Raw genomic sequence first — 19,095 nt, 5'->3', positions numbered from 1 at the left:
GAGAAAAATACCCAGTGCAAGTAGCTACAGGTTTATTTTAAAGTAGATAAATTTGTGCCATTGGATAGAAACATGAGCTTCCATGAAAAAACACTACAGGTTTATTCTAATGTAGATAAACTGTTGGATAGAAACATGAGCTTCCATGAAAAAGCACTACAGGTTTATTCTAATGTGGATAAACTTGTTCCATTGGATAGAAACATGAGCTTCCATGAAAGAAACACTACAGGTTTATTCTAATGTGGATAAACTATTGGATAGAAACATGAGCTTCCATGAAAAAACACTACAGGTTTATTCTAATGTGGATAAACTTGTTCCTTTGGATAGAAACATGAGCTTCCATGATAAAAACACTGCAGGTTTATTCTAATGTGGATAAACTTGTTCCTTTGGACAGAAACATGAGCATCCATGAAAAAAAAACACTACAGGTTTATTGTAATGTGGATAAACTTGTTCCATTGAATATAAACATGAGCTTCCAGGAAAAAATGGGGTGGTGCTCTAACCTTCATATCAACTTCTCTTTTTTTTTGTGGAAAAAGAACATCTAGATAAATTGTTGCCCTTTCTGACCAGAAGATAGCTGGTACAAGACAATCTTGCTGAAATTATGTCTCAGCTGGACAGAAAGATGAATTTATTTTATATAGCATTGGGGAAAGGTTCTCAAAAATATTCAGTAAGTCAGTTATCAGAGTGGTAAATGAGATCTCGAGAGCCAGAGCTCATCAGAGTGCAGTGATGGGGAAGTGGGAAGGTGAGAGGCTGCATCAGGGCTGGGTGTTTGTGTTCCTGATGGAAAAGTGCAAATCATTTCCTTCCCTTCTGCTGCTGTCATGGTCCATCACATCACCAGTCCATTTTCACCTTGCTAAGGGATTCTGAATGGGCCTTCCTGCTTTGGCACCTAATTAATCTCTCACAAGCCTGTTCTTGCAGCCTGTCTGCCTGGGACAGTCCAGATCTTACATCAGTGCCTGAAAAAATATCTTATTTTTCCTTTAACTGCCTCCCTTTCCTGTATTCTTTCATCCCAAGCCCAGTCAAGCAGGTTGGAGTTATTCTTCTCCAGCCTTTGAGGAAAGCATAGACACACCTTGTTATTACAGGAAAATTGAAAGTAGTTCCCTTTCTTCTAATGGAACCACTCTCACACTGTGGTATGGAAAGCTGTCTGTGTTTTCAAAAATGCAAAGTGCCCACAAAAAAAATGCAGCAGGGTTTTCCTTGTCAGAAACTGTCCAGCAGCTCAGAGCCTTTACATTGGAATGTGCTGGCTGGAAATGATTGGACACCTTTAAAAAATGGCATTCCTAGGCACAAATAAAGTGTAAGATCTGAGAAGGAAAAGGCATATCTGTGGTGTAAAACATTGCCACGAGACTGTGAAACAAAAGAATTATTTTACTGAAGTTATTTTACTGTCGTATATCAAGTGATCATGAATATCAGATACCTTGTGCACTGAGTTCTAACAGCCAAGCACTTTATGTCTAGTTTAAAATGAGTCCTTGTGACAAAATAATACATGTAGTCTATATAACAGATAACACTGGGTGAGATAATGTATTATCAATAATAGAAAAACATAGATTCTGTAAAATGATACCAGTGGAATCTAATATTTCTTTGAAATCTATTTCCTGGATAATATTTCTCCTCAGAAGCTACTTATTTCCCTTCTGCTCTGCCTTTGTGGGGACAGGCTTGGTGTTCAGCACAGGATATCATTCCAGAGTGGCAAATGGAAAAGCACTAAACAGATCAGAGGAGTCCCTGGGTTAGATCAGTGCTCAGGGCAGTGTCCATCCCAACCTTGCAACTCTCCTGGCTCTCACTGCAGACACTGATCTCCTGTGCTGGTGGTACAGAACTGGCAAGAGCTCTGAAAGCCTTCTGGGGACACACAGGCAGGGAAAAATAAAGGCAGAAAAATCACATCTTTAATTCCCCCCTGCTGACAGCTTCCTTAATAAATATTGTAAGAAATTTCTCTGTTAGGAGCCACCCAGTAATCTAATTTGCAAGCCTCAGTGATATATTCAGCAGCCAGCTCCAGGGAGGTGTGTTTCTACTGTCAGAATCACATGAGCAGGGAATAAAATTCTGAGCTCTTGCTGAAAGCTGCAGTAATTTATGATGAGTTGTTGGCTTTTATTTTTTCATACTGTTTTTTACTCAGCTGAACAAAGAGGATAGAGCTGCTACTGAGTTTACATTGATTAGTGTTTTCTACACTATGCTCCCCTACCTGTGTGTTTTCACAGGATATAACAATACAAATACTGCACATTTAAGTTTTACATATATCTGAAGAAATCACAGAGTGATGCCCTTGTTTAATAATGAGTGATGGATCCTGGATTATTTCAATCATCCCCCCTCTTGACACTCTCCTGAAGGAGTTAAACCTTTGCCAGTCTGCTGAGTTTAAGTAATCCCAGATTTGTCTGTCACCTTCTGTGTTGTCTGGATGGGGCATCCTTGGGCTCTTCCTTCTCTTGTCCTCACCTCCAGTTTAAGGAATGTTCTGCTCTGGTGTACATACAGGAGGCAAAGCAAAACCCAAAAAGCTTTCATGGGATTACAGCTGTGCACCCAAGGTCAGGCTGTTTGGTGAGAGAACTGATTCTTCACAGCAGTGTCATTGTGGTTGTGTCCACAATGTTTCCTACAATGGGAAAAGCTTCCTGTCCGGGGTTCCATCTGTATCAGGTCCATCCCCTCAGCTGAGAAGGACCAGCAGTGTTGTCCCAGAAATCAACTCATTCAAAGAAAACCAAGCAAGGAGGTGAGAAAGGCAGCCCAAAAGTTCTAGGGTGTTACTGCTCAGCTGGGACAAGGTGCAGTGACTGGGTGTCTTCAGCCTTGAAAGAACTTTCAGAACCACTTCACAGGTAATTCCATCTGAGCTGTCAGTTCATGATGAACACCTCAATTCTTGGGGTGCACCTCTGTTCCCTCACCTTTGCCTTAAGAACTTGGAGCTTACAGTGGCCTCTGGAGTGGTTCATCCATAGCCAGAGACTTCTCCTTCAGGGAAAAGGGGTTTGGGGTGTCCACAGGGACAAGACTTTACCCTCAGTAAAGAGCTCCCAGGCACCACTTGCTGTTTCTAAGCCTTTTTGCAAACCTTGAGAGGAAAACCAGGTTGCCAGTACTCACTGGCTTTCTTCAGAGGGCATGTGGGCACAGTCCAATAGATCTCTCAGACCTTTTGAAAACAAGGAATTTCATGTCTGTATAAAGGAAACTCTGCTGTCTCCACCCTGCCGTTTCATCCACATTCCCTTTCAATTCTGCATCAACAAGGTTTTTTGAGGATCCACCCCGGGAACACAAAGTGGTGCTTTCATTGTTCCTCCTTAGGATTCAATCTTTTCAAACCCACTTCTCATTTCTTTATGCCTTCCTGCTCCAGCCTTCCTTACTGGGAAGCAAACACCAGTGGGTTGGGGTTTGTAGCTGTCTCTGTGGTGCAGTGTTTGGGTGAGGAATCATTGTCAGTGCTCATTTTTCCAGAGATGCACAAAATGTGTTCTTCATTCACCTAAAGCTGTCTGTTGGTGATATTACCATGAGGGGAGGGTGCTGCATTGCTCTTTTCTTCTCTTGCAGTGAGAGGTGCAGGTACACCCTGCGTGGCCACAAGGACTCAGTCAACAGCATCGAGTTCCTGCCCTTCTCCAGCACCGTTGTCACCAGCTCTGCTGACAAGACCTTGTCTCTCTGGGATGTCAGAAAGGTAGGCAGGCTTTGCCTTGGTCTTCCCTGAATTCAGGATGTAGTGATGTGTGTGACATGAGAAAAATAATACCCAGTGTGAAATCAAAATAGAAAGTGAGGGCAATGTGCCAGTAAAATATTCACTAATACACTTGTTATCTTCTGACCAAAAATGTCACCATGTAACACTTCCTCTAGAAGGAATCTGCCTCTCCTCCTCCAGAACTCTGCTGATTCCTTATGGAACACACATTATTTTCTCCATATTATATCACTGCAGGTGGTGAGAGAAACTCTGTATCTCCTCCTTTGTTTTTCTCTATCTTCTTTCTTTTTAATGGGTAAAATTGGGTTGAATACACTGGGGAGTGTATTTGTCCCTGCTGCTTTGCAAAACAAATATGCAAATCCTGTTCAAGTAGAACATGAGAACAAGGCAAAAGAAATTTTTTTCCTCTTTCATCAGAAAAATCTAATAATTATTGCTGTTTCTGTGGTATGGAGTAACTTTTGAAGTTCTCAAATTAATTCTTCAGTTGTTGTTACAGCCACTCAGTGTAAAGGTACAAGATTCCAGCCTCAAATGCAGAAGGTTATATTCATGGAAGGGATTTGAGAGGAAGCAGGCAGAGCTGTTGCTGTGGATTAAATGGTGTTGTCATCAGAGCTATACAAACACAGGGTAGGAAAAACTACCATGGAAATGACACTGGAATACTTGAGCTGCTCATTAGGCAATTTCTATTTATGGATTATAGAAACAGACTGAATAGAAGGTCATTTAATAATAATAATAATAATAATAATAATAATAATAATAATAATAATAATAATAATAATAATAATAATAATAATAATATAATAATCCTGGTCAGAAAGCACAATGAGTTAAAATGAAACTAGTCAGGACTCATTATTCCTAAATGCATTGGTTTGTAGGAATATTTGATATCCAAATATGAATAATTCAAAAAGAGGAAAAAAATTATTGCAATACAAACAAAAGTGAAATGCTTAATGGAAAAATAGATTTCTGCTTTGTTTTGTTTTCAATAAATCCTGCAAGGAACTTTATCTTGCAAATATCTCAGTAATCTCCTGCTTGTAGCAAATTAACAGAGTCATCAAGGAGTTTTCCTTTGACAAACATAAGGATAAAGCCTCTCTATTTGCTCACCAATATTGTTTTTCAGCTTCGAGTAATTTAGCTAAGATAGGAAAGACTTTTGTGAAAAGAAAATGCTGTATATGGCATTTTGTGGTGTATTTATGCTGTTTAATTTTTTTCATGTCCAGTGGGAAATCTTGCAAGTTTAGGATAAATGCTCACAGTGAAACCTCACTTGAGGTGGTAAAATCCCTGTCAAGATGCCACCTCCCTCTAAATGCTGAATGATATTAAATGTTCCCTCCAGAAAGAAGATGAATTATTTTGTCCCATTAATTGGGAATAGAGTATTTTCTCATCTCTGTGAGCTCAATTAGCATTAAGGAGTACATTTAAGATACTTTTAATGAAACATGAAAACCACGCTCGGGTTTGTTTGCTCATAAATCAGATTCCTATTGCTAATCACATCTTGCTCTCCCATCATTAAGTGCAGTCAGCTCTTTATTATTAAAGATAATGGATACAGAGAGCTGTAAGTCAGAGCAGTGTAAGTTGAATGGACAATGAGCTCTGGATTTGGGGCAGGATGGAACATAAATCTTTGTAATTACTAAGATACTAAAGCCTGCAGACTTTGGAAATGCAGGGTGTTACTTTTCCTCTTTTTTTTTTTTTTTCTTTTTCTGGATAACAAAGTAAGATCCATCCAGTGGTTTAAAAAAATCTTCATCACATTGACTCTAATTTTAAACCTAAGGGCTATGTTGCCTATAGGAAAGTGAGAACAGAGGAAGATGAATTGCACTTGTGGCTCTTTCCAGACACTGAGGGAGAATTACAGCTTTGGTGTTGGATTTGGGCAGCAACCACGCTTGTGCTGTGCCAGACAGGCAGTAGATCAGATGTGGAGACCCAGGCTGCAGCTCTCTGGTGGGAATTTCTTGCCAGAGAAGCTGATGGCTCTGATGCCAAGATAAGCTGCAGAATTTATTCCTCTTGGTGCCAGTTTCATAGAAAGACAAGCGTGGTCTGGCTTTTCACCAGAACAATTCCTCGCTGACACATCAGGGAAGGCATCTCCACTCATGAATTGCTAAGTGTGTCCAGTGATGAATGGGAGAGGTGCAGAAGAGCCCCTGACCTCCCCTGAGTCCAAGGTCCCCTGCCTGGGTTAATTCCTGCCACTCCTCTGCATCTCCCACAGCCTCAGGAGCCATTTCTTGGGACCACTCACATTTGTCCCGACACCATTTGAGCCTTTTCTCAGACAGATGAGATACCAAATATTTCTACACTTAAATAATTAAATAGAAGGGAAGAAAAAAACATACTCATTTTTCATTCTACATGTTTGAAACTTATTGATTTAGTAACTATCTCATGTGCTTTCTGATTTTTGAAATGTCAGGTTTTATAACTGGATATTTCAATTTTGAAAACATTGTGGAGAGACTGTCATTTAAAAGGCAGCTTTCAGTAGTAATGCCCTGAGGAATGTGTCCAATGAGGATTTGGGAAGAATTCTGTGTGTCCTTAGCAGGACAGAGGCCCATTTACATCAGTGACACTGTTCTTGGGAACAAAGTTCAGCACACACAGAGCTCTGTAAAAAGTCACACTCATACAATGCTCTATTTCTATTCCATTTTGTGAAATAACAAGCATTTGAGATATTGTTTGATAATTCGTGTCCATTTTGGTCTCTACTGCTCACTGGTACTCAAGTTTAATATTTTAGTTATCCAGGATATATTCCTTTATGCGGTGCAGCTCAGTGGTTTAAGATGAGACCTGGTTTATCTGCATTCTGTTTGCAGAAAATTGCTGCATAACACAAATAAAAGGATCCCATTCCCACCCCACTATCAAACTAATACCTCTGATACTCAGGGAGGAAGACATCAAGGATGTCAACTTTTTTCTGTTTGTGTCAAAGATGACTAAGGCAGCACAGTGACCAGATGCCAGTTCTGGCTCTGCACATCAAATTGTGTCCTTGTCAGTAATTTGTGGGCTGAACAGCAGAACCAAAAGTTAGAAGTTGCAAGGTAGTGTGGTCCTTGATGAATAATGCAGGCACCAATCTCATAGGAAAAAGAAAAAAAAAACAGAATGAAATTGCCCAAAAATCATGCCTGAGCAGCAGCAAGAATTTCCCAGTAAAAACGCAGCTCAGGCCATTCTCCTCCTCAGAGGCTCCTGCAGTTTCCCCTCTTGGCAATGCAGGCAGAGCCTCCTTTGGGCTCCTGCAGGGATATCTGTGCATGGCTGTGGAGAAATTGGATCTCTGAGCCCCTGGGAATAGTTCCTGAGTTGGTGCACCTCACTTCATGCAGCAGGGCAGGGGGAGGCTCTGGGGCTGCACCACACCCACAGGAGCTCATTGGGAAGGAATAGTCAGGGCAAAGAGCAAGAGGCTGCTGGGGGCTTCTCTAGGGTAATACTCTAAAATAAAAGAACTTCTTAGGCACAGCCCTTTTTAGAGCAGTAGTTAATAAATTGCAGCTTCTGTGCTCCAGCGTCTGCTTATCATGGTGTGCTAATGGCTCTTGAGCATTGGCTGAGTTTGATTGAGTTCCCACATAATTAGCTCTGTGGGAAGCAGCAGGGAAACCCAAATGAATGTCCCACCTGGGAGGGCAAGCAGCAGCACTCAGCAACCCCAGCAGCACGTTCTGAGGAGTGTCACAGTCCAGGTCCTGTTCTGTTCATCCTTGGCTTTGCATTTTGCCCCACAGAGATCTCAAAATCTGTGTAGAATGAACCCCAAGAATCTGGGAGTGGTCATTTGCATTTTTTCCTTTAAAAGGGCTCTGGGTGAAGGCACGTGGGTCATTTGAGGACAGTGGCCATTTCTAAGGGCTTTTCACTCTGTGTCCTACCAGAGAATAAATAAATCCATGCACAGGGCAGTTTCTGAGCTGTTGGCTGAGGTTTCCAGCTGTGCTGCAGCATTTTAATGATGAGCACTTGGCTGCCTGTGTGTTTCATATGGATGTAGAATAATTACAAGGATGCTGATCTAAGCTGCAGCCTTGCAATCTTCTCCTTCCCAATACTGCCCATCCTCTCCCATCCTGGGATGTTTTTGGCCTGGGACAACCTTGCTGTGGTTCCTGTTGCAGCTCAAATTTGGTTAACTTTTGGTTAAACTGGGAAATTGTTCCAAACTTCTAATTTCCTTAGATAACCTTTTAAATTTATTTTATTCTAATTAAATGATCTTTTAGACCACTTACTTTCCAGTGTTTATTTTATCACTATTTAGTAATTGCCAAATTAGTAATTCCCCTGCATATCCTATTTTAGTTTTTTCTCTTCCAGTGCAATATAAATTAGTTTGTAGATGTTTTGCTTTTCCATATGGATTTTGTCAGAACATTTTTGTCAGTAGACTTAAAACATATAGGAACACCCAGATCTTTTCAGGGATTGTGCCCATCTGTGGTGGGGGGTTCTTTGGCCGTGTCCCTTTGAAATGGTCATTCACAAGGCAACCTCAGGAAAAGTGAATTTAAAGATCAAGTGTACGAGAGAAGCATTAAGCAGGCAAAAGGGAGTGATTTTGAAAAGCAATCTGGTTGTCTTTATAATTTTTAGCCTATTTCAGTTGATTTATCCCCAAGTAAACACCTTAGACACAAAATTATCAGTCAGAATCTCCTCGGAGTATTGGATTTGTCAGTTTTATTTGAACCCTTTTGAACTCCCGAGGAATGAATTCATGAGCTGAGTGGATAGACAGGATGGGTCATTTAAAAAACCTTTGACAGGCAGTTTAAGATCCAAATCAATCCTCTTCAAAAGTAGGTCAAAGATTGAAGTTGTCAGTGTTGGAGACAAAGAGCTCTTCCATGCAAACTCCAAATCTCCCAGTGCAATTGAATTATGCTGCTGTAAATAAGGGATGTGCAAGGATAAGTCCAGTTCCTGGCATGAAGTGTAACAAATTCTGTGTTCCTCATTCTGTGCATTTGTAAATAATGGGTTCATATTTTAAAACTCCCCGTCTTCACATGAAAAGGAATTTGAGTCACAGTGAAATATGAAATCAAGAACAAATAGTTATGAATAGGGATTATGTTTGCTCCCAGAAGTAGTATCACAAAAGACAAAAGTAAAACTTGAAAAGGTTTATGTTAAATCTGTTTGGGATGCTTTCCTAGAGACTTAGTGCCAGTTTTTAAAAACCAGAAGTATGGCTGAGGAAAAAAAAACAAAATTACTTTCCAATAATGAAAAACAATTGGGGAAAAAAGGTTTGATTTGGTCAATGTAGTTCTTAAAATGCTTCATTTTGACTTTATCTCAAAACAGCTTCATTGAAAAAGGCAGATTGCAATAAAATATTTCCAATAATGAACATATAAGTGCAATTTGGATCAGTTGACCCAGATGTAAGCAAGAAAATATCCAATATTCTGGATTTGCTGTGAGGTTTTTTTTTCTTTTTGGGAGGCAGGAAAACCACTGCCCTTCAAACTGTGTGTGGCTGCTGTCCCCAGGATCACCCTCACACTGGAACTATGTCTTTCTTACCTTTTCCTTCTTTGTCTTTTCTTCCACATCAAACCATTTAATCGACAGTTTAACAAACTGTATAATCAGCTCATCCCATAGGCATTTTCCCTGTTAAACTATGTTTAAACCAGGCTAAACCTTTTAGACTCAATCAGGTTTTTCTGCAGAGCTCAACAGCTGGACTTGATGATCTTAAAGGTCTTTTCCAAGCAAAGTGATTCCATGATTCTAAAGCTCCAGGTGAATTAGTGGCCCTTAAATGGTTATAATTGTTTTATTAAGCTGTTCCTGTTCACTGATATGCCCAGTTCTGTCCAGTGGATGTCTGAGTCCTGTTGCCAGCGGGAATTCAGCCCATTAATGAGTTGCCTTCCTCTGCCTTTTTGCCAAAACACAGAAAAGCTGCATTTTTAATTTCAAAGGGAAGTCTTTGAGAGGACAAGACAGTTGTGTGTGTTAAAGCTTAAATCTCCAGGTTGGCTTGCAATTCATGTGAAATGTATAAATGGCAGTGAGGTTAGATTAAAGTAACTTTCCATCATGACATTCACAGTCATTTAAGCTGCTGCTGGAGAATCACAGGATCTGCTGAGCTGGAAGGGACCCACCAGGAGCATCCAGTCCAGCTCCTGGCCCTGCACAGCACCATCCCCAGCAATCCCCCCCTGTCCCTGAAGCATTATCCAAATGCTCCTTGAGCTCTGGCAGCCCTGAGGCTGTCACCATTCTGTGGTGAGCCAGTTCCAAGAGCCCCAGGATCCTCTGCAGCCAGATGCTTTCCTTCCTGTGCAGTCATGGTTTCCCCAGGAGCTCTGCAGGAGTTTCCTCCAAAGTCTGCACCCTCCAGAGCTTCTTGCAGTGCAGCCCAGCCTGGCTCTGACTTAGTGTCAAAGACTTGGTGTCAAGACTTGGTGTCTTGGAGCTCCTTGTCCCATGCCTGCCTTTCCCAGGATGTGAGCAGCCCTGTGATCCATCCCTAGCAAGGTATAGCAGTGCCTGTCCTGCAATCCCTGTTTGCTGCCCCAATCCCAAAGCTCCCAGCACATGGATTGCCTCCATTGCTGCAGCCCTGCAGGGCTCAGGGCATTCTAGCAAAGCTTCTGCTGTGGCTCAAGGCTCCCTCTCATTCCTGTGCTGCTTTCCTCTGCCCAGGATGATGGTGGGTGATGATGGATGGTGGGTGATGGGTTGTGGTTGTGTTCACAGGGGTCTCAGGACGAGAGAAGAGACGAGAATCTTGACTGCATGTTTCAGAAGGCTGATTTATTATTTTATGATATATATTATATTAAAGTTATACTAAAAGAAAAGAAGAAAGGATTTCATCAGAAGGCCAGCTAAGAATAGAAAAGAATGATAGCAAAGGCTTGTGACTGACCAGAGAGTCTGAGCCAGCTGTCTGTGATTGGCCATTAATTAAAAACAACCACATGAGACCAATCACAGACCCACCTGTTGCATTCCACAGCAGCAGGTAATCAATGTTTACATTTTGTTCCTGAGGCCTCTCAGCTTCTCAGGAGAAAAATCCCAGCAAAAGGATTTTTCATAACATATGTCTGTGACAATGGGTGATGGGTGGTGGTTGATGGCTGGTGGGAGCTGCTGCTGGGCAAGGCAGTGTGCAGTGATGGAGCCCTGTGATCCACAGCTCTGCCATCACAAAGGGACACCTCAGGCCCTGCAATTCCCACTGCCCTGGCAGCTCCCTGCACTGCTGGGCTGCAAACATGCAAGGGCAGGCAGAGAGAGGCACTGGAGGGAAGGGGGGCATTAATTCACCACCCATTGAGGCAGATTTCATCTGTTGCTGCTTATCTTTGAATATTAGTAGTAATTAGAGAGCTATAAATAGATAAATGTAACATATTGGAAGTCTGGCCATGGGTTCCAGTAAGCACTGTGTGGCTCCTGGCAAGGGCTCTGGGGAGCATGGGGTGAAATGAGAATGAGGGAAATGGAGGGAGGGAAGCAGGTTGTGCTCCTGCCTGGGCAGAGAGAAGATTGACCTGAATGTGAACTTCTTACCAGCTGCCTGTGTCCATCCATAATGTGTGGGCAGGATATATTACAGTAAGAATGAGTTTGATTTCCATGTGGCCAATGTCACTTTGAAACAAAATGGGAGTAAAGTTCTTTCAAAGGCTTTGGGAAAGGCCTGGCTGCAGAATAACATTTGCATTGACTTCTTGGTCCTAAACTCTAATTAAATTATTGATTATGAAGCTGGCTGCTTTCTTAATAGTTCCTAATGTAACAATTAAACCAAAGTAAGTAATTAAAAATGAAAAGATTGGTCCACAAGTACAATCTTCAAAAGGTCATTTTCAACTTAATTGCTTTTTTGAAACAGGCAGGAATAAAACAAATGAGTCATTAGCAAAAAAGCAATTTGGTGTGTGCATGTGTGTAATAATGTGTCTACCAGATGACCACTGACCACACAATACCTAAATTAATTTAAAATAATGGCTAAATTTACTTAGTTGATGTTATATTAAAACATCTCTTCCAGACCAGGCCTCTGGTGTGTGAAGTGCAGTGGGAGATAGGGAGCTGTAGCATGTTTCTGCTCTGGACAGCTGAGAGCCCAGGGCAGAAGCCAGAAACTTCAGCCAAAGAGCACAAAATTTCACTGAAACTATTATGTTATTGTTTAATGTCATAAACAATGCTTTGTACTACACTGAGCATTTGTTTTTTTAATTATTATTTTTTTATAGGTGTGAGAAGTAAGGGTTTATAGATGCCAGTCAGATTGGTCCATGGATTTTTACAGGTGGGAAAGGTGGCAGGGAGGGGAGCATAAAGATGTTTCCAGAAAAAATTCCAGAAGACCACTTAACACTGTTGGATAGTGATTGTTGTGCTGGCTGCAGATGGATTCTGCTTCAATGGACTTGCTCCAAACCAAATCTCCTTCTGGATGAGGCAGTGGTGGAGGGGGAGAGGGAAGGAATTCCTGTGCAGCTCAGGTGGTGAGAGAACTAGATAAATCTGTTAGTCAGTGAAGTTAAATGCTATGGTGACTGTGGCTACACATTCTCAAAAAGATCTATTAAAATCCAAACAAACTCCAAACCTCACAAATCAATTTCTTTTCTTCTAACAATAACATGAAATAATACATTTTCAATGATTAGGTTTTCAGCTTGGTAAAAAACTGGATCAAAATATTAGTGATGACTTGATGTGTTTTTGTAGATTACTCCCTTTTAAGTGCTAGTGGATACATTTATTCCCATTCTGGCTCCCCACAGCCTCAGGGAATGGCTGCTTTGGACTTCAAGTCCTTTTCATAGGAGCAACCAGATATTGCCTGGGAAATGGCTTAAACTGAGAAGCAGTGACTTCAGCTATGTTGGGTTCAGACAAATGGAATTTCAGACCTTGTAAGCTATTTGCATAAAAATATTTTCTTGTTGCTTCAAGAAAGCTTAAGTGGTCAATTTGATCCTGTGCAGAATAGCTGAGGGCCCTGGTTTTGCAGAAAAAGCTGTAGGCTGTCAACTTGGTTTTGGGTAGAACACTCCATGGAGCACTGATGGATGGTGAAGGTTTGCACTGGGAATTCACACTTCAAATGTTGCCCAAAGGATGGAATTGTGGTGGTGCACATTTAATGTATGGGAGCTGCCAGGCACTCAGGGCTGTGAAACAGTTCTGTGCTCTGACACCCTGAAGGCAGCAGACAGGGAGGTGCTGTTCACATGCTGCAGTGCAAGGCCAAAATGCAGCCCTCTGCCTACAGCTGAATTCCTCTGCCACATTTAGAAGCATGATTAGCAGTGAGGATGTTTTGTGCTAAGAGGCAGTGGGGTTGGTCTGTTGCAATAGATGTGGAACTTAGGAGGTGGTTCCTGGCTTCTTCACAGCCCCAGGGATTTGCACGTGAGTGGTAGGCACATCCCTTCACCATATCCCTTCATATCCCTCTCTTCCATCTCCCCTTGCACCCTTGGGCTGCAGGGTTGGGCATTGTGGCCACATTTCTCTTCACATAGAAAAGCAAGGCACAACTTCCCAAGGATTTTCTGGGGTTCGCATTCTCTGAACCTCAGAGAAAGAAAAAACAATTCTTATCTCATTTGCTGCGCCTGTGTTGTACCAAAGTGGAATGCATTGTGGAAGGCTGTTTACCTGAATGCAATTTGGATTGGATTCTGGTGTGAGTGTTTTGATTCACTGGCCAATTGTATCCATGTGTGTGTGTCGGGACTGCCAGCCAACAGCCACGAGATTCTGGGCAGCTGAGTTGAGTGCTTGTGCAGTTTCAGTTTAGATGTTGTGTAATATAAATAAAGATATTAATTAGCCTTCTGATATCATGGAGTCAGATGCATCATTCCTCCCAGACATCAGGGTTGCCCTGCAGTTTACAATAAGGCATGAGAAAAGCACATCAAAAAGTGAGAGTCTTGCCCTGTCAGTGTGCTGTACTGTTGTCATCCTATTGTAGGGGTTCCATACTATTTTTTCCTTATGTCAAAAGTTTCACATCTTCTTGGTGTTTCTTATGGGCAGTTCTCAGACCACTGACTCTTTCTTCTTCACAAAGTCACCGACTCCAGTTCCCTTCTCAACCAGCCACCCCACTCTTTTATAGCATCTTCTCACTGGTTACAGCTGTGGCCTGGTAAAGTCAGGCCTGTTCCTAATCTTTGATAATTGGCCCAGCTGCAACTCCTTAGGGGTAAGATTATTTTCTACACTATCTTATATTCTGTCCCACTACCCTGTACTAACAACCTAGAGATCCCAGAATATGCTGAGCTGGAAGGGACCTCCAAGAAGCATCGAGGTGTTTCAACTGATATTCTAAAATACAACATATTCAGTTCTCTCTTGCAGGGATCTTTTTCTCCACTTGTGTTTTTAGGTTGTTCTGTAGAAAAGATTGATTTGATGCAGATGAGAGACAGAGCTGATTGCTAAAATGGTGGAGGTGGGATGAAGACTATGAAAGACCTCCTGAGAAGGAGCTTCAGGTGTTGAACAGTGTCAGTGTGGGTTGGGAGACATTGGCATGGGCTGCTGGGGAGAAGACCCAACAAGGAGCATTTGTGTTGTACAGTTGTATTTAAAAGTGCTCCAGGAGATAATCCTGGTGGGATTTCACATCTGCCATAGAAATGGGAGCACGTGTCCATTTGCTGCCTTGCAGATGAGGTGGTGTCATGGCACTGGAATTGTGAGATTGTCAGAACCACAAGTGACTCTGTGGAGAATTGTCCTTTCTGGTAACCTGAGCACCCTGAGTGTCCCTCATTCAGCAGCAGAGAATCCACTGCTAATTGCATGTGAAATTAATGTGAGGCAGTGGAAAGACATCTGTCTCCATCACTGGGCCCATCTGGAATTTCCCATCAAGGAGACTGTGTTCCAGTCAGAGGTGTGACTTGCTGTGTCATTGCAGTTGACAGCCAGGTTTTCTTGCACTGTGACATTTGCCAGGCTCTTCAGCTGATGACAGGCTTGTCCTCTGAGTGCCCTGGGATTGCTCACAGAATTTCCTCTGCCTGTTTTCTCCTCCTCTGTATACTGGCATCTCCTTTATTTTCTTGGAATAATTAGACATACCTCAAAGGCACACATTTATCAAGGCAGTCAGCATGCAATTGCTCATCCCTGCCATAAATCCCAGTGTCCCATACCATCCCATGACAAATCCAACTGTGAGTGCATTAATCCCCTCATAAATGTTATGTTTGGATGTTTTGTGTCCTGCTTTCCTGGCAGGCTGAGGTCTGGGAGCTTCTTTTCCAGGAGAGCAGTCCCAAAGCCCCTCTTGATTGCAGGGTGATTTCAGACCTGGAGCAGAAAAACCATCTTCAGCAGCAGCACCATTGTCTCTCAAGTTCAGATTTCTGGCAGTGGTTCACTGTGGCACCACTGAAATTAATTGTTTCAGGACTCAAAGTGTCCTGGCACCAACACAGGAGGAATGAGGCACTGCCAAAAAGGTACCACCAATTGATCCCCTGGGAACTGGCAGTTCCCACTCTGCTCAGTGTGGTTGTCAGGACAGAAAGGATTTACCAGTAAAGACTGGGTTTACAGTTTATTTAGCTTCTCATTTTCTCTAAAAATAAATATGTGATTATGGCTTTCCTGTTTTCCCTCTTCTGTGGCTCAAGCCCAGCTTCTGTGCCTCCAAGGGGGTTTCAGGCCAGTGTTTTGCAAATGATAGTATTTTACATGCCAGTCCCTTACTCAGCTGATTGTTTCTTTCCCCTCAGAAAACGTTTTATAGAGAAGCAATAATCTTTCAGAAATGAGACATCACACTCAGATTGGAGGCACTGGGACAAAGCTGGTAGGCAAGAAGCAGAATTCAGCAATTCAAACCTTTGTCTGTGATCTCCCTGTGCTGGTGACAATAGTCCAGCATCAATGGGCCAATTCTGCACTGTGAACAAACACAGGAAAGGAGGTTAGTGCTGGAAATTGATACAACTGTGCCAAGGCCTACTTTTGATTTAAATCTTACCTGGTTTGTATGACATTCATGAAAAAGCAACCAAGAGTTGCTTGAGCAAAAAGTTATGGAAGTGGAATGGTCAGGACCTGTGCCAAGGCTGTCCCACTCCCCAGCTCCATCCAGTGGTGCCATGCAACTGGTTTTGTTGAGATGGAAAGCTGAGTTTGAAACTCACTGCATTAGGAAATGCAGGTAGAATGTATTTGACCCAGTTAAAGTGCAAATAAGTGTCAGTTGTATTTTTATGGTGTAATTGGAGTTTATAAAAAGGTTCATAGGAAATGGGATTGGCAATGCAAGATGCTGCGAGGGGGAAAAAGTTAAGCAGTTTTATTCTGGGAGAAAATGTGTAACATATTTGAATAATTTTGGTTTAGGAGCTAATTTTTTGGTGAAATTGGGTCCCTCTATAACCTTTCTTTTCCTAATGTAGAAAATTGAGTTTGCAAGAACTGCTATGAACTTGCAGAATATTCTTTTTTTCTTTATTTAAATCCAAAAAGTTTGGAGGACAGTGCACATATTGCTTTTAATTTAGACCCTGGTGTTTCCAGTGGAGTATGACTTGCTGTAAAGGAGAGTTAGACAGCTGCCACACACCTGTAAAAGTGTGTGTTTATGAGGATGGGGCTGCACACCTTTTCTGGATCCATTTTTCTACCCCAGAAACACTTATGAGTAGTCAAGAGCAAATTTTTGTATTAAATCTAAAACAATGAAGACATTACTTGGCACCGATGACAACTGAAATGGCAGTAAATTGTGTGTACTGGTGTAATGTTCAAAATTGGGCTGGGTTTGTGGTGACAGCCCCCATCTGCTGTCTGACTTACCACTTTTGAGAGTTTGGTTATTAAACAAATTAATGGAGCAATTTACATTTCTTACTCACTCAGCATTAGCAAGTGGATTGCATTCCCTAATTAGCATGTAAGGAAATGGATAATAAAGCTTTTCCCAAAAAATATGCATTGCCAGTTCTCACACCTTACTCCAAATTTTCTCATTTTTTAACCTGCCAAAATGAAATAAATGTCTGCTGGGGGTATGAAAAAAGTAATTCTTTCTTCTTTAACTTCCTCTTAATTAACTTTTAATGTATGCTGTTACTCGGGGATCATTCCTTAATACTAAATGTGTCTGAAACAGAAAAGACAGATTTAAATGATTTAGATAAACATCTGCTGAACACCGGGGCATAAAATTACAGATTCAGAAAAGCAGTGGCTTTCTGCCAGCATTCACAGCCAAAAAAAAAGCCACCAAAAATTGTTTTCCATTTCTGTAAATCTTCTTCCCTTGTGCCTTGTGTATATGAGCTTAGAGGAATTTATCAATTCATTAGGTACAGGTAACATGGATTGCAAATGGTGCTTTTATCTATCTATCTATCTATCTATCTATCTATCTATCTATCTATCTATCTATCTATATCTATATATATACATATATATATATGCATATATATATATGTACATATATATATATATATATATGCACAAATATATATATATAAAATACAAACTTCCTCAGTAACACCAAATTGCTCTATAAGCATTACCAAAGTAGCAGAGATTTTGATAGAGGACATCTTATCTTTCTGGTATAAAAGTCAATGCTTGGACTTGTTCTGGAGCAGCACTCTTTTCCTTAATTTAAGACTAGGAAAGAGTTCCATAGTTTCTGCCTACCTGACTAAATAAAGTTAATCCATACTGCTGTTAAATAACTCTGTTTAGATAAATTGGTTCTGTCTTTAGCAATTTAGAACAATCTTCATAAGTAATGTGCAGTAAGAGGGTATTAAAATAATTGCCTGCTATTTATTTTCAGCAATATTCAACTTCAGAAATGGCATAATAAAAAGAAATATTTCGTGGCAATCTCAAGATTTCCAATAGTTGAATCAATACAAGTAAACACAGTATAGTTTTCCAAATAATTACAGAGGCTAAGGATATGTTAGAGACCTAAACACAAAATCACTCTTAGCATGGTTAGAATATTATCTGATGAAAGAGAATTTAATCATAAGAACTGATTGATCCAATTATTTCTGTGCAAACATCTTTATTTTGCAGGCTTCTCTCACGTGCTGGGTAACATCCCGGTGGGAATTTTCTCCATCCCCAGGGGGAGCAGGGAGGGCTCAGTGCAGATTCCTGAGGTGGGCAGAGCTCAGAGCTCGGGGTGTGCAGTGCCTGGCAAAGGAGCTGCTCTGCTGCCAAGGGCCTGGGCAGCCCAGGGATGTCTGGTGGAGCTGCTTCTGTCAACAGTTTCATCCTGGAATAGATGGAGAAACAGCACTTGGATCCCATATCTTGTATCAGGATGTGTGGAATGGGTCACTCAGCTCCCGTACTCCCCATGAGCTGTGTCCTGCTGTCTGCAGACTGGGATCATTGGGATTAGCAGGAAAAGTCAAGAGGTTGAAAACTTTCTGTGTATCAATTCATGGAGGAAACCTCTGTTCTGCAGAACCAGACTGTAGTGTGTACATAATTTTGGATATTCCCCTTTGACATTTTTGATCTATTTTTCAGTTTCTAACAATATACTTAAACCTTAACTTAGTAATATTTTAGAACAGGAAGTTGCTTTGATTCAGTTAGCCTAAACTTTATAAAAGGTGTTTTTCAGCACTGCTGATATTATTTTACCAAATTCATGTCAGCTGTGTTATTTAAACTGAGCGGTTCCTTCACCAGGTCTATTGTTAGGAGAGGTCTATTTCCCACTTTGTCAATTCCTGCTGACGGCATTTCTGTTAATAACAGGATGCAAATTAGATGATGAGAGAAAGCATAAATGTGAGTACCATCAGGGCTGGCTGCTCAGCACTGTTCCCAGTTCTGATTTCTTCTGGCTGCACCCATGGTGGCCCTTCAACAATCCTGCCCTGATGAGACGTGTCCCATAAATGAGGAATGTCCCATTCCATGCCTGAAATTTTTCCTTATTGCATGGATCCTACCGTGCCAAACCCCACAAAATGCCATGACCAAAAGCAGGCAGAATGATCTAAGTGATGGCTTCAGGACAATATAAATCAGGTAGACCTTGCTCCATCCTCTGTCAGTGTTACTGTCCCATTTTTGAGGATGGAATAAGGGGAAGATGACAGTGTAGAGTAGATAGACCATGTTATACTTCCCTCCCAGATAACTGTGCATGGTGTAGGTTAAGAGAGAGAAAGATGATAGAAAGATAAAATCAAGGATAAGTGAAAAATAAGTAGTAAGAGAGA

The 19,095-nt window shown here is 41.4% G+C and overlaps 1 protein-coding gene across 1 annotated transcript in view; it reads left to right on the top strand.

The window, feature by feature from the left end:
* The window catches only part of SPAG16 (sperm associated antigen 16), a 379,082-nt gene that overhangs the window by 217,982 nt on the left and 142,005 nt on the right, over positions 1-19,095 (top strand). Inside the window, exon 13 of the mRNA XM_058028073.1 lies at positions 3,628-3,754. Coding sequence (XP_057884056.1) covers positions 3,628-3,754 — 127 coding nt within the window. The remainder of the gene's footprint in view (positions 1-3,627; positions 3,755-19,095) is intronic.

The sequence above is a fragment of the Melospiza georgiana genome, chromosome 7 (genome assembly GCF_028018845.1).
Source record: "Melospiza georgiana isolate bMelGeo1 chromosome 7, bMelGeo1.pri, whole genome shotgun sequence".
In the NCBI taxonomy this organism is placed as follows: domain Eukaryota; kingdom Metazoa; phylum Chordata; class Aves; order Passeriformes; family Passerellidae; genus Melospiza; species Melospiza georgiana.
The sequence above is the reverse complement of the archived record's forward strand: the minus strand, read 5'-3'. Positions and strand labels throughout refer to the sequence as shown.